General features: G+C 43.2%; 1 protein-coding gene across 3 annotated transcripts in view; it reads right to left on the reverse strand.

Annotated features, from left to right (window-relative positions):
- The window catches only part of WDPCP (WD repeat containing planar cell polarity effector), a 483,012-nt gene that overhangs the window by 256,463 nt on the left and 211,871 nt on the right, over positions 1-14,678 (reverse strand). For all 3 annotated transcript variants that reach the window (XM_033938784.1, XM_033938782.1, XM_033938783.1), the window contains one exon: positions 5,706-5,897. In XM_033938784.1, coding sequence (XP_033794675.1) covers positions 5,706-5,897 — 192 coding nt within the window. The remainder of the gene's footprint in view (positions 1-5,705; positions 5,898-14,678) is intronic.

Genomic DNA, 14,678 nt, shown 5'->3' on the forward strand with positions numbered 1-14,678 from the left:
CCTTTTCCTGAGCTATGCAGCACACTGTTAAAACCCTAGATTTTGAAATTCTGATTAACTCACTGCCATTGAGATTCTTTGCTGTACAACTACAGTTTATTGTTTTACATGAAACCTACTTTAATCCATCTCTTTGGTGAACTTTTATCCCTGAAAAACAGCCTGAATATTCCAATAAAGTTTTATAATTATCTTCCGATTATGGTAATACTAGGTTTTAGCCTGGAGTTCTGTACTACTCATATTTTGTGGTTTCCACCACCATGACAGAGAAATACTGATTGGCCACTGGCTGCACAAGATAGTCTAATGGCGATGTCACAAATAGTTAGTTTTCATTCTCCTAAATCCAAGCATTTGGACTGCATTGGTCTAGAGCAGGAGTGGGCAACTCTGGCCCTCGAGGGCCATAATCCAGTTGGGTTTTCAGGATTTCCCCAATGAATATGCATGAGATTTATTTGCATGCATTGCTTTCAATGCATATTCATTGGGTAAATCCTGAAAACCCGACTGGATTCTGGCCCTCGAGGACCAGAGTTTACCCTCCCCTGGTCTAGAGCAGTGTCCCACAAACTTTTCCGGCCTCCAGCATACTAAATGCAGTGCCCCAGCCAGAAGGCACCCGGAAGTTGACATGATGACGTCACGTGCATGTGCGATGTCATCACATCGACGTCCGCGCATGCACGGAGCCCAGTCTTGCCGTGCCCTGCCATTACAGGGATCCGGGAGGTGAAGGGAAAAGAGGAGAGACGCCGGCCAGGAGGACAGTCGTCCACGCTGGCTGACTTCCAACAGGATGTGACTCTCGTCTCCTCCTTGCCAGTGTGTTGCGGCACACCAGAAATCTCAGGAGGCACACTGTGTGCCGCAGCACACAGTTTGCGATACACTGGTCTAGAGGGATGATAAGGAAATTGGCATTCTAGTGGCTGATCTAGCATTTGCAGTGCTGCTATTTTAAAGGTAGAGTTATAGCCATCTGAGCCGTTAGAATTAATTATGATGTGGTATAGCAAGTTTGCTATACCACATCTGGACGTGGCACCTACATAGGCCGGCACCTCCAAACATGGCACCAGCCGCAGGTCAATCACACGTAATCACCATTACTAGAATCGCAGCTTACCTCAAACTCAGGCACCGTTAATGTATGCCAGGGTTTTAAAGGCCTACATTTGACTGAGAATCACGCCTAATGACACCTAAGGCCATTTCCAGTCATAATCACACCCACTTTGAACTTAAGCGCCGTTAGGCACTATGACATAGCCGCAATTAAGGCACCTATCAGGGTAGGCGCTTGCCGGAACCTACTTTTTTTTAAAATTGATTTTTAAATGATACAGTCACATTACTGAACCGATTAAACAATTAAAGCAATGAAGTTAGGCAGCAGTAGGGCATGTAATTTATGGCGCTGATTTTAGAATCCAGGCCCGAGTGTCTTTTTTTTGCTTTGTGTTTCTTCACCAAAGTGGTCATTTTAAAACACTTTGCTACAGGTAAATCAATGTTTTACAGGCAGAAATAGCCTTTTCTAAAATTGCATGTACATGAGCTTACATGAACAGAGTGAAATACAGCTAAAATAAGCTGATAAATGTGTGTGTAAATGTCTGCATATGCTTTCTGTGTGGCAGTTTTCAAAAGGGACAGTATTTTTTTATTTATTCAATTTTCCCAGGGGAGTTCAGAACGGTTTACATGAATTTATTCAGGTACTCAAGCATTTTTCCCTGTCTGTCCTGGCAGGCTCACAATCTACCTAATGTACCTGGGGCAATGGGGGGATTAAGTGACTTGCCCAAAGTCACAAGGAGCAGCGTGGGTTTGAACCCACAACCACAGGGTGCTGAGGCTGTAGCTTTAACCACTACGCCACACAGGATCTGATATTCAGCCAGCGGCAAGCACCTGGATATTCAACCTGCCACCTGGATATTCAACATCAGGTCATTTCCAGTGACTAGCATTGACTAGTAGGGTGCATGACCAGTTAATACGATACACCTGCTTTTTATGTGGCCTTATTTGCCTGCTGAGCCTGACTGCTTAAGCTCTGAATATGTTTTAATCCGATTTGGGAGTATGGCGCTAGACGCCCTAAGTCATCAGTGGGAAAATGGCCATTTTCAAAAAAATATGTTTAGAATTTTTTTTCCCCAAAATCATCTATCTGATTGTCCAGGCGATTGTTCATCCAGACTGCCAGGATGTCAATCTTTATACCACATTTTCGACCAAAATATTGTCCAAGTCCCAAATGCCCATTTGGACGTGAGAGGGGCCAATCTTGTAATGGACTGGCCACCTAGACATGGCAACAGAGGAGTGAGATACCTTACAGGGCACTGCTGTGAACTTCACTAAAAGGGTGCCAGATAAACAGCTCACCAGAACTCCCTTATAGGTTATGGTGAGCCCCCCCTGAACCCACTATACCCACCTGTCCACAACCCCAAAAGCCCTTATGGCTGCAGGTGGCACCTATATGGCAGTAGAGTCAGATTTTGGGGGGTGCACAAAACAAAGAAAGGATCAATGACGATTAGAGCAGTATCTTTAAGAAATAATGAAAGATCACTGTGCTCGACTCTGAAGATCCTTAAAAGTGAATGAAGTGAATGAAGTAGTTAAAATATAGTACGAATGAATGATTGTGTGAAGGAATTGTATATTTATATACTGCAATCAAAAATATATATTGCCAACAATTCCATGGAACATATATAGCCTACATTATGAACACCAGCTCACATTTCCAGTGCAGAATTCTAGTAGTCAGACTAGCCTTGGTAACTTTTTTGCAAGCTGGGATGCCTTTCATTGGATTAAAATCAGAGGTATTCCTAGATATTGCCATATATAAGCTTTTGAAACCACATAGACAGAAACACCAGAAGGAGGAATTTAGGTGGTCTCAAAAGCTCATGTAGAACATTTTTGGGTAATTCTTACATTGATCCAACAAGTCATATGTTGAATAAGTACAGAGGATTCATAGATGTAAAGAAGTGAAGATAAAACTAGAGATTAAAGGCTTGTTTACGATGGCTCTTGTCTCATTCTCTGTAATTGGAATAAAGGAAGCTTAGTAATTCTTACCTTAAGTGGGGCCTATAGTATTTTAACAGAAAATGAAATTGGACAATAGAGATAGGCTTTATGGTCCTTTTTTGGTGTTGTATTCTTTATTGTGTTTCTAAAAGATTTCACAACTTGGACAGACCTCCACTTCATTCTTAACAGCTTAAAAAAAAATGTTATAGCTAATGTTTTTCTTGGTTTACTATGAATATACTAGAAGCAACTACAGTAAGAGATTTCTCAATGGGTGGTAGTCCTTATACTAAATTAATGGCATGAGAAAACAGTGTTCCAAAATATGTTGACCATTTCCAAATTGTATTACTAAGGGTCTCTTTTACATTAAGCAGCTAACATGGGTATTACTGCATGGTAGATATCAGTGCAGAACTGAGTTAATATCTACAGTATAATCTCGTTATAACGTACTCACTTATAACAGAATATCATCTATAGCGGACGAGGTCCGCTGGTCCCAGCCATGGGCCTTTATGAACATGCAAAAAAGCACCGCATATAGCGGACTCGCATATAACAGAATTTCACATATAACGGACAAACAATTTGATCCCCAGAGCCACTTTTAGCTGTAGTTTTGTTCGGCTATAACGGACATGCAGGCTCCGCCTACAAGGCACATGGCATGCTGGTGATACAGTATCAAAATGCGTACATCACTAAAACATGAAAGAAATGCAGCCCAGGAGAAAATGACAGATTATTTTTCTTTCCAGTACAGTACGACATAATGCTTTAGAACAGTGTTCTTCAACCGCCGCTCTGCAGAAATTTTCTGCCAGTCCGCAGGGCCGGCATGTCCATCGGGCAGAAGACAGTGTTCTTCAGCCGCCAGTCCACGGTGCGATCAATGCGGCGTCTTCGGGCCGGCTCCCTGAGTGCTGCAGTGCATAAAGCTGTGGCAAAAGGCTCCTATGCGCGTTCTGTGCCTGAACTGGAAACCTTCTCTCTGACGTCGCAACATCAGAGGGAAGGCTTCCAGATGAGGCGTGGGACGAGCGTAAGTTGCCGCTGCCCACAGCTTTGTGCACTGCAGCAATCAGGGAGCTGGCCCGAAGACGCCACGTTGATCATACTGTGGACCGGCCCGAAGTTAACACCGGGGGGGTCAGGCCAGAAGGCAAGGCAAAGCATGGAGGGAGAGAGACAACAATGGTAAGGGGAATGCTTTTATTTTGTGATTGATTTACATCTGCTGTCTGTTCAAGAAGAAATGCATTTGTTTCTTTTCCTCTGGGGTCGTACTGCTTGCAGAGTCTTGCATGTTACGGTTTGTTTGTAAATATTAGTACTTTTAGTTTTTGGTCCTGCATTTGCATGCAGTTATCTCAGTGGTCTCAAACTCAAACCCTTAGTGGGGCCACATTTTGGATTTGTAGGTACTTGGAGGGCCGCAGAAAAAATAGTTAATGTCTTATTAAAGAAATGACAACTTTGCATGAGTTTATAAATCTTTTCTTTAACAGTTAAAGGAAAGATTTATAAACTATAAAGAGTTTTACCTTATGCATAATTGTCATTAACTATTTTTTCTGCAGCCCTCCAAGTACCCTATTTTTTCTGCAGCCCTCGCATTGAAAGATGTAAATTATACCTTCTACAAACCTTGAGGGTGAAGGGAAGGAACCTACATGTCAAGCCTACTGTACCCTCTGCACTGGAATTCCAAATTATACTACAGTATAATCTCGTTAAAATGGACTCGCTTATAACGGAACCTCGCCTATAGCGGATGAGGTCCGCTGATCCCGGCTGTGTGCCATTATAAACATACAGAAAATCAGCGCATATAGCGGACTCGCATATAATGGACTTTCGGATATAACGGACAACCAATTTGGTCTGCTTTTAGCTGTAGTTTTCTTCGGCTATAACGGACATGCAGGCTCCACCTACAAGGCGCATGGCATGACGGTGATATAGTATCAAAATGTAGCCCAGAAGAAAATGACAGATAATTTTTCTTTCTAGTACAGTACGACATAATGCTTTATAACATCTTTAGTGTTCTGATTTTGCAATCATTTCGTGCCATACCAATGTTTTGCTGAGTTTTGTTCTTAATGTTGCTGATATGGTTGTGCAGTGACCGTTGTTCATTGATTGAACGTTGTTTCATGTTGACCTAAATAAAGTTTTTAAAAAATGCAACTCTGGATATATTGGACTTTGGATATAATGGAACGTTTCTCCAGGTCCCTTGAAGTCCGTTATAACGAGATTATACTGTACTACTAACACACACGGACAGTGCTGGCACATACTGACATAGTAGCATGTTAGTAACTGTAGCTGTTAATACAAGGCCCTGGGAGTAAGTTCATGACTACTCCAGATCTGTCATGGAGTACCTGAGCCAAAGAGTAGGGTTTGGATAAAGATACCCTTTAAATCCCGATTATAAGACAAGAGTATGTTTTCGACATTAATCACATCAAAAAGCCTACATTACCTTATAAGGGAATGGAACTTGCATACCGCCTTTTTGTGGCTACACATTCAAAGAGGTTTACATTACCTTATAAATACAGCCAAGCTCCTATGATCATGCGCCTCACTGCTAACAAACATCATGAATCCATCTAGGAACTTACCTCCAATCTGCTGTTAGCGCAGCTTAATAATACTAGGTTGGCCTTTTCTCTTTCGGTTGAAATGGGAGACCATGGCCAGGCATCATCATTAGCTCTCAGCCACCAGCATATCACCATGTCCTGCATACAATTTACAGCAAGGCGTCGCCTCATCTGTCGGCCTGCAGGTCCAGGTAGATCAACATGTGAAATCTTTAGAAGAAAACATGAAATAAATATTTATTCACAGCCATTAAAATGTTGGAATTGATAGAGGGTGCGAATGTGTGCTGTGCGCTTGAACCCCATGTCAATCGGTGTGAGACAAATTTTGTAAAGAAAATCTGAAGTGTGCTTCTCTCATATTCCAGTTAAAATGAATTTATTTCAGCGAGTCCAATCCATATTAAAACATACAGTCATAGTCCCTGACAGCTTCAGTCTGCTATACCTAGGATTTATGCCTAGCTGAACAAACTTAGGGCCCCCTTTACAAAACCACGGTAGCGAGTCCTGGCACGGCAAATGCAACACAGTCCATAGGAATAGAATGGGCTGCGTTGCATTTGCTACACGGGGCTTGCTATTGCGGCTTTGGAAAAGGAGCCCTTAAAGTGCTATGTTGTTTACCGGTGAAATTACTGTTTCAGATATTTTCTGGCATTTAAAAGCGACCGACTAACAGTTCTAAATTAAGGACCGCAGCACAAATATTCACTTTGTAACACAGTGTTGTTGTCTGCATAATGTCAGTGAGGTACAGCCTCATGCGTAAAAGTTTATGCAGCTCTCGAGAATTGTGCTTCTATTTCTCTGAAAGGATTTGCAGAAATTATTATTCAAACTATATTTTTTGGAGCATGGTTATTTGAAAACATGAGCAGTGCACCATCTGGGTGACATATGCCAAGGAAATATAGATTGCACCGCATTTCTGCTCAAGGAATTAAAGGAAGGTTGATAGCTAGGGGAAAAAAAAAAAACCCCTATCTCGCCATTGCTGGTCAGCAATAATCGAACCACTTTCTGGGGATTAAGCGCATGGCTAAGCCTACTGGACCAGACACTAGCAAAGGGCAGGGGGTCCTCTTATCAGAGAAATGCTTCTGGAGCCAGTCTCACTACAGGACAGATTGCTTTCATATTCCCGTCTGCGAGGCAACAAAGGATGGCAGTAATGCGATAATGCCAGAGTGCACTGGATGTTAAACCCCATTGCATTTATGTATTGTATTTAGTAAATAATCAGGCTCATCCAAATTGTGATCTCACCACTCAACCAAGGCCATTAAAATCAAGGTTAATGCTTTAATAATCCTTGGCTGTTTTCATATGGTCAAAAAGATCCCTTGTTCTATTTGCATGGCCATAATATTATTGACCTCTTCTTTATTCCATGAATACATATCAAAAGGAACTGAAATCAGCAAAATTACCCTGTAAACATTTATCTTTTTTTTTTTTTTTTACTCGCCTTCTACTGTTGAAATAGATTAAAATGCTGCAGGAGAGTTTTTCAAAAGATTGTTACTTACAACATATTTCCTTTGTTGCCTCATTTGCCAAAATGTAATCAATTTACGTATGCAGCAGATTTGTAAAGGTGACAGAGCTAGTGTAGCTTAACCACTTATTTTTTCTAATATGTGTAAGTTGAGAGAGGATAAAATCACAGATATGCATTTTGACTAACAAGCTCAAGTAGAAACCTGTATCTGCACAATAATTTTTACCCAGCCATGATCCAGATTAAATCTCTAACATTTTGGTTTTCATTATTTCTCGTTAATGCGTCTTTCAAACTAGTGATTCCTGTTAGGTAACCTAGACAGCACCATCAATAGTTGTCATTACATCTATCATATGATACTTTTCTTTGCTGCATAAGACATAAAGACCCTTTCATTAAAAAAAAACGTTAAAAAAAAAGAGAAGTTGGACTAGCCGAATGGCCTAGTGATGCTGTGTATGGGCATGCAAAAGACTGTTTACATTCCCAATTCAAGTGTTTGCTCATCAGGCTGGCAAGGGGCAGAGGTGTTAATCACAGAGTACTCATAGCCCCCAAGAGTAAAGGGTGGGAGACCCAGTGATCGCACAATAGTGAACCCTATGGGTAGAATTCAGGTCAGAGAGAATGATAGCTAACCATGTTCCTCTACTGAAGATGGTACTGGCTGGATTATAGAGTGAGGAGAATGCGACCTATCCAATGGGAATCTCCTCATGGACAAATGACAATTGAGTTTAAAGATTTCTTCTGTCATAAACAGCAGTGAATATGGCTGGGGCTAGTTACAACTGGCCTGGAAGCTCTGGTGTAGAGAAAGACAAGCCAAAATGGGGGGGATCACCGCTAGGAGTGAGTAACCTTGAAAGAGACCTGGGAGTGATGGTAGACACATCATTGAAGGTGTCGGCGCAGTGCGCCACAGCCTCAAGGAAGGCAAACAGAATGTTGGGCATCATTAAGAAGGGTATCACGTCCAGGACGAAGGAAGTCATCCTGCCACTGTACCGTGCAATGGTGCGCCCGCACCTGGAGTACTGTGTCCAGTACTGGTCGCCGTACCTCAAGAAGGACATGGCGGTACTTGAGAGAGTCCAGAGAAGAGCAACTAAGCTAATAAAGGGTATGGAGGACCTCTCGTATACTGACAGACTGAAGAAGCTGGGGCTTTTCTCCCTGGAAAAGCGGAGACTTAGAGGAGACATGATAGAAACCTTCAAGATCATGAAGGGTATAGAAAGAGTAGACAGGGACAGATTTTTTAAATTATGGGGAACCACAAGTACTAGGGGGCATTCAGAGAAATTGAAAGGGGGAAGGTTTAGAACAAACGCCAGGAAGTTCTTTTTCACCCAGAAGGTGGTGGATACATGGAACGCGCTACCGGAGGATGTGATAAGCAGGAGCACGCTACAAAGAAGGATTGGATAGGTATCTGGAGGACAAAGGGATTGAGGGGTACAGATAGGAGTAGAGGTAGGTTATAGGGATAGGAGTAGAGGACTAGAGACAGTTACATAATTAGTCAGGGTCACTGTTCAGGCAATTAGGCCTGAAGGGCCGCCGCGGGTGCGGACCGCTGGGCAAGATGGACCTCTGGTCTGCCTCAGCGGAGGCAACTTCTTATGTTCTTATGTTCTTATAAGGTCATTTTGGTAACACTTTTCTCCCACTCAGCAACAATACACATTCCAAAATGACATTCAACCCTTTAAAATTTTGTATAACAAAACCCAAGGTTTGCAGTCGCCTCATTTATGTAGAGATGCCTGGCTTTACAACTGAGCCCCTGAACAGTTGTCCAGCAGCCCGAGTCTGAGAGTTTCCTATCATTAAGAAGCCCCTTTTACTAAGCTGTGCTAGAATATGGGCTTAGTGCTTTTAACGTGGCACTTTCCCACTTGCTAGTGCTTTTCTAATGTAGCAATATTTAAGGCATTTTTCAAATTTTTTTAGGTAGTGCGCCAATGTTCACATTAGCGTGTGTTACCTGAAAAAAATTAACACAGGATCACTTATTACCTCCTATTTAGGAGATGCGTTGTTTTTTTTTTAAACGTGCGTCCCAATTGGCTAATAGACAGCGGTAGGCCGCCTAAAATCGGGACACTGTTTATAGAATTTGCCCCTAATTGGTCACGTAATTGAAGTTGCACTATTCTAAAAATTGGCACCTATCTTTTTTCATGCACAACCCAAAAAAGGGCATGCCCATAAGAGAGGCATAGGCAGGTTATGGGGTTCCCAAAAGTCAGGTACCAAGTTACAGGATAGTGCTCATCTATGCCTAACTATGAGCGCCAGATTTATGCCTGTTTCTATTAGGCCTAAGTCTGATGCCCAAAGTTAGGGACGATTATGCACTATGCCAGTATTCTAAAAAGATTGGACACTCTTTATAGAATAGGACTCCGTGCTGATTAAGAGTAGCTTAATGGGATGTGTTTACAAATGATTCTTTGGCAGAATTCTATCTTATCAGGCCAGTATATGGGATAAACATCTTGGTAATTTTAAATTAAATTCCAACACCTATCTGGCATTTAGAAAATTGTTAAAAAACATACTTGTTTCGTAAATTTTTTAACTAATGGATTGTAATTCACTATGAATGTCCAGTATCTTTACTCTGTAAACCGCACAAAACTGAGAGGTAGATGCAGTATACAAGCAAAGTGTTATGTTATGTTACAGTGGGCCAAGAACCTGGGGAGGTGAGTTCAAGTCCCACTGCGACTCCTTGTGATTCTGGGCAAGTCATATAACCCTCCATTGCCTCAGGTACAAAACCTCAGATTTTAAGCCAACTAGGGACAGAGAAAGTACCTGCATATAATAAAGGCAAACTGCTTTAGTTGTATCAAAGAAAGATGGCATATCGAATCTATGTCCCCCTTTTCGGCACCTATCTTCTGGTGTTTTAGAAGAACATAATAATAGTCATACTGGATCAGACCAATGGAACGTCAAGCCCAGTAGCCCGTTCTCACGGTGGCCAATCCAGGTCCCTAGTACCTGGCCAAAACCCAAGGTGTAGTAATATTCTATGCTACTGATACAGGGCAAGCAGTGGTTTCCCCCATGTCTTTCTCAATAACAGACTATGGACTTTTCCTCCAGGAACTTGTCCAAACCTTTCTTAAAACCAGCTACACTATCCGCTCTTAACACATCCTCTGGCAATGCGTTCCAGAGCTTAACTATTCTCTGAGTGAAAAAAAATTTCCTCCTATTGGTTTTAAAAGTATTTCCCTGTAACTTCATCGAGTGTCCCCTAGTCTTTGTCATTTTTGATGGAGCGAAATATCGATCCACCTGTACCCATTCTACTCCACTCAAGATTTTGTAGACTTCAATCATATCTAACCTCAGCCGTCTCTTTTCCAAGCTGAAGAGCCTTAACCATTTTAGTCTTTCCTCATAAGAGAGGAGTTCCATCCCCTTTACCATCTTGGTCGCTCTTCTTTGAACCTTTTCTAGCATCACTATGGTGGGGGCGGTCCGCCCCGGGTGCAAGCCCTAAGGGGGTGCTCCCGGCCTTGAAGTCATTGGCATCCGGTTCCCCCCCCCCCCCCGGCGTCCGGTTCTCCCCCCTGGAGTCTGGCGTCCGGATTCCCCCCTGGCCTCCCAGCACCATTTACCATAGAGAAGCAGCCTGCAGCAAGATTGCAATACCAGCGATCTTTACGCTGCTTCGGTGCTGTTTCCTCCGCTGCGTTCCCGCCCCCTCCTCTGATGTCAGGGAGGCCGGGGGGATGAGCGGCCCTTCGGGGGGGGGGGGGCGAGCGGTCCTTCGGGGTGGGGTAGCAGGCCTTTAGGGTGGGGCGGGCAGGCAGGCCTTCAAGGGGGGATACAGGCCTTCAAGGGGGGACAAGCCTTCATGAGGGGAGACAGGCTTTCAGGGGTGACAATGCCTTCAAGGGGGACAGGCAGGCCTTCAAGGGAGGGACAGGCCTTCAAGGAGGGACAGGCCTTCAAGGGGAACAGGCAGGCAGGCCTTCAAGGGGGGGGGCAGGCCTTCAAGGGGAACAGGCAGGCAGGCCTTCAAGGTGGGGGGGGACAGCCTTCAAGGGGGACAGGCAGGTAGGCCTTCAAGGGGGGACAGGCCTTCAGGGATGGGATGCAGACTTTTAAGTGGGGGACAGTCCTTCAGGGGAGGGGGGCCCTGGTGTAGAAGTACAGGAAGGGAGGGGGGAGTTCAAAAGATGTGCATATGTCGGACTTTGTGGGGGGGAAGAAATAATGGGTCTGAAAATAGAGGAGAGGGAGAGAGATGATGGATAATGGGATTTAGGGGGAGAAGGAACAGAAAGGGAGAGAAGTTGGACACAAGGGATGGTGTGGAGGGGGGGATAGAAATACTGGATAGGAGGGTAGTTGGGAAAAGAAAGGGAGAGATGGTGGACCCTGGGGTGGTGGAGAAGGAGGGAGAGATGCCAGATGAAAGGGTAGTTAAGAAAAGGTAGATCTGTGGAGGGAGACGAAAAAAAGGAAAGATGCCAGACCTCCTGGGGTGGGAAGGGAAACGGAAGGGGAGGACAGAGATGGCAGATGGATGGTTAGCATGCAGAAAGATGAAAGAAGGAGACCCTGGCAAGCAAGTTATCAGAAGACAACTAGAGCCTTGGACCAACAAGATTTGAAAAATAACCAGACAACAAAAGGTAGAAAAACTAATTTATTTTCTGTTTTGTGATTACAATATGTCAGATTTGAAATGTGTATCCTGCCAGAGCTGGTGTTAGACTGCAAACATGAGCTAGGATTTAACAGAGAGAGGAAAAGTCCTTTTTGTTTCTTTATTTTATTTACACCACAGCGCCAGTGTGGTTAGGAGAAGCCAAATGTGGGTGAAAAAGCTATAAAATAAACCCACTAGGATGTTTGAAAAAAACACCCAATTGGGCAGGAAAATCGAATCGAAAAACCAATTCAATAGGCTGAATCGAATCGAAATTTTTTTTTCCTGAATCGGGCAGCACTAGTTTGCGCTACTTTAGGACCTGGGATTGGGGAGAGATGGCATCCTCAGTACTTTATAATGCAAGTGAAATGAGAATTTGGTCAGACTTTTGAAGGGTCTGCAGAAGAAAAATATTGTATAGGCCGGGGACATGAGACAGCAGGAAATGGAAACTTTTCTTCCTTCTATTTTTGTGAATGGCAAGGCTGAGGATGTCAGAATTCAGTTAAAATATGTGCTTTATAAGAAAATATAATAATGTGTTTTATAAAGTTTATAAGCATTGCTGGCCTACCCGGTGAAGTGTTCCTAGTGGTGGTGGTGGTGGCAGCCTGTCAATGTGATGAGAGGAAGAGGTGGTCTGGGAAATTCTGCTGAGCAAACTCCGGGCCCATTTCCACCCCCTAGTTAGTCCACTCCACTCAATTGGTTCACACACTGAGTGGGTTTGGATGTTGTGCCTGGGTAGTTATTTTGGGATCTGTTCCAGTGGTTTGTCAGTATCTCCTTGTGGTCCAAGGAAGGAAACTTTGTTAACCTTAGCATTGACCTTCAGAATATGTTTGTAACAGCGCTGCTTGTGTGGCATTAGGCTATCTAGTGATCAAAAGAAAAAACCAGACCTTTGCACATTTTTGCACTATATGGTGGGTGTATGAGGAGATTCACATTTCCTGCACAGCTAAGTCCGTGTGAAGTTACCTTGTGCTGTATTTGACATCTAGCAAGGTCTCTGTTTGGAAGGAAAGATCTAAGCTTAAAAATGAAGTGGCCAGAAGTTATGGTAAAAGCAGATAGCGTAGCTGGTTTTAAGAAAGATTTGGACAAATTCCTGGAGGAAAAATCCATAGTCTGTTATTAAGACATGAGGGAAGTGTCTGCTTGCCCTGGATTGGTAGTATGGAATGTTGTTACTCTTTGGGTTTTTTGACCAGGTATTAGTGACCTGGATTGGCTACCATGAGAATGGGTTACTGGGCATAATGGACCATTGGTCTGACCCAGTTAGGCTATTCTTATGTTATGTTCTCATCTGTAGGGGCTTTTGTTTTCACTTCTTATTTGAATGGGTTTTTTTTCTGGGAACTTAGTGTTTTTTATAATGGGAACAAAAATGGAAGAGAATTAATGTGTGTGGAATAGGGGGTAACTAATTTCTTCAGCTAAATAATTCAATCCACCTCAACCAGACATAGGAGAACTCACGCACCATTCACACACCCTCCAACCAAAAACGTCAAAAGAAAAAAACTGTTTGACAACCTCCTAGCCATTTGAGTTGCAACACTCGACCCCCAACTCTACAACCTATTGACCTCGACCATAGACTACAAAACCTTCAAAAAAGAAATAAAAACTCTTCTATTCAAAAAACACATAAAACCGAATTAACACAATCAGAACTGTCCCAAGCATCACCTGCACCTACTCCATATATATATATATCCATATATCCATATATCAGAATATAGAAACATAGAAATATAGAATATGACGGCAGAAAAGGGCCTTCGGCCCAACAAGTCTGCCCACTCAAATAACCCTCCCCCCTAAGTTCTTCTTTGAAGTGAACCCACATGTTGTTCTTAAAGTCAGTCTTTGAAGTCTTGAAGTGAACCCATTTGTTCTTAAAGTCAGTCATGTTATTGGCCTCAACTACCTGAAGTGGAAGATCATTCCAACGGTCAACCACCCTTTCGGTGAAGAAGTACTTCCTAGTGTCACCATGAAATCTCCCGCCCCTGATTTTTAGTGGATGCCCTCTTGTTGCCGTAGGTCCTGTAAGGAAAAAGATGTCTTCTTCCACCTCAATAAGGCCAGTAACGTATTTGAAAGTCTCTATCATGTTACCCCTCTCTCTGCGTTCCTCGAGAGAGTATAGCTGCAACTTACCTAGACGTTCTTCATATGGGATATCCTTGAGTCCTGAGACCATCCTGGTGGCCAACCATTGAACGGATTCTATTTTCAGCACATCCTTCTGATAATGTGGCCTCCAAAATTGCACACAGTATTCCAGATGTGGTTTCACCATTGACCTGTATAGCGGCATTACCACTTCGGGCTTTCGGCTGACAAAACTTCTCTGGATGCAACCCAGCATTTGTCTAGCCTTGGATGAGACTTTCTCCACTTGATTGGCTGTCTTCATATCTTCACTAATGATTACTCCCAGGTCCCGTTCTGCAACAGTTCTAGTTAAGGTCTCACCATTCAGAATGTAGGTTCTGCATGGGTTTCCGCTACCAAGGTGCATAACTTTACACTTCTTGGCATTAAATTTCAGCTGCCAAATAGTAGATCAGTGCTCCAGTAAAAGTATGTCCTGTGTCATAGTGTCGAGCACGGTACCTCCGCCCACTATATTGCATAATTTAGTGTCATCGGCAAATAATGCAATTTTACCCCGAAGTCCATGAGGCAGATCTCGTATGAAGATATTAAATAGGATTGGACCCAGGACCCAGCCCTGCGGTACTCCACTGTGCACTTCCGACTTTTCAAAGAGAGTACCGTTTAC

The sequence above is a fragment of the Geotrypetes seraphini genome, chromosome 3 (assembly GCF_902459505.1).
Source record: "Geotrypetes seraphini chromosome 3, aGeoSer1.1, whole genome shotgun sequence".
In the NCBI taxonomy this organism is placed as follows: Eukaryota; Metazoa; Chordata; class Amphibia; order Gymnophiona; family Dermophiidae; genus Geotrypetes; species Geotrypetes seraphini.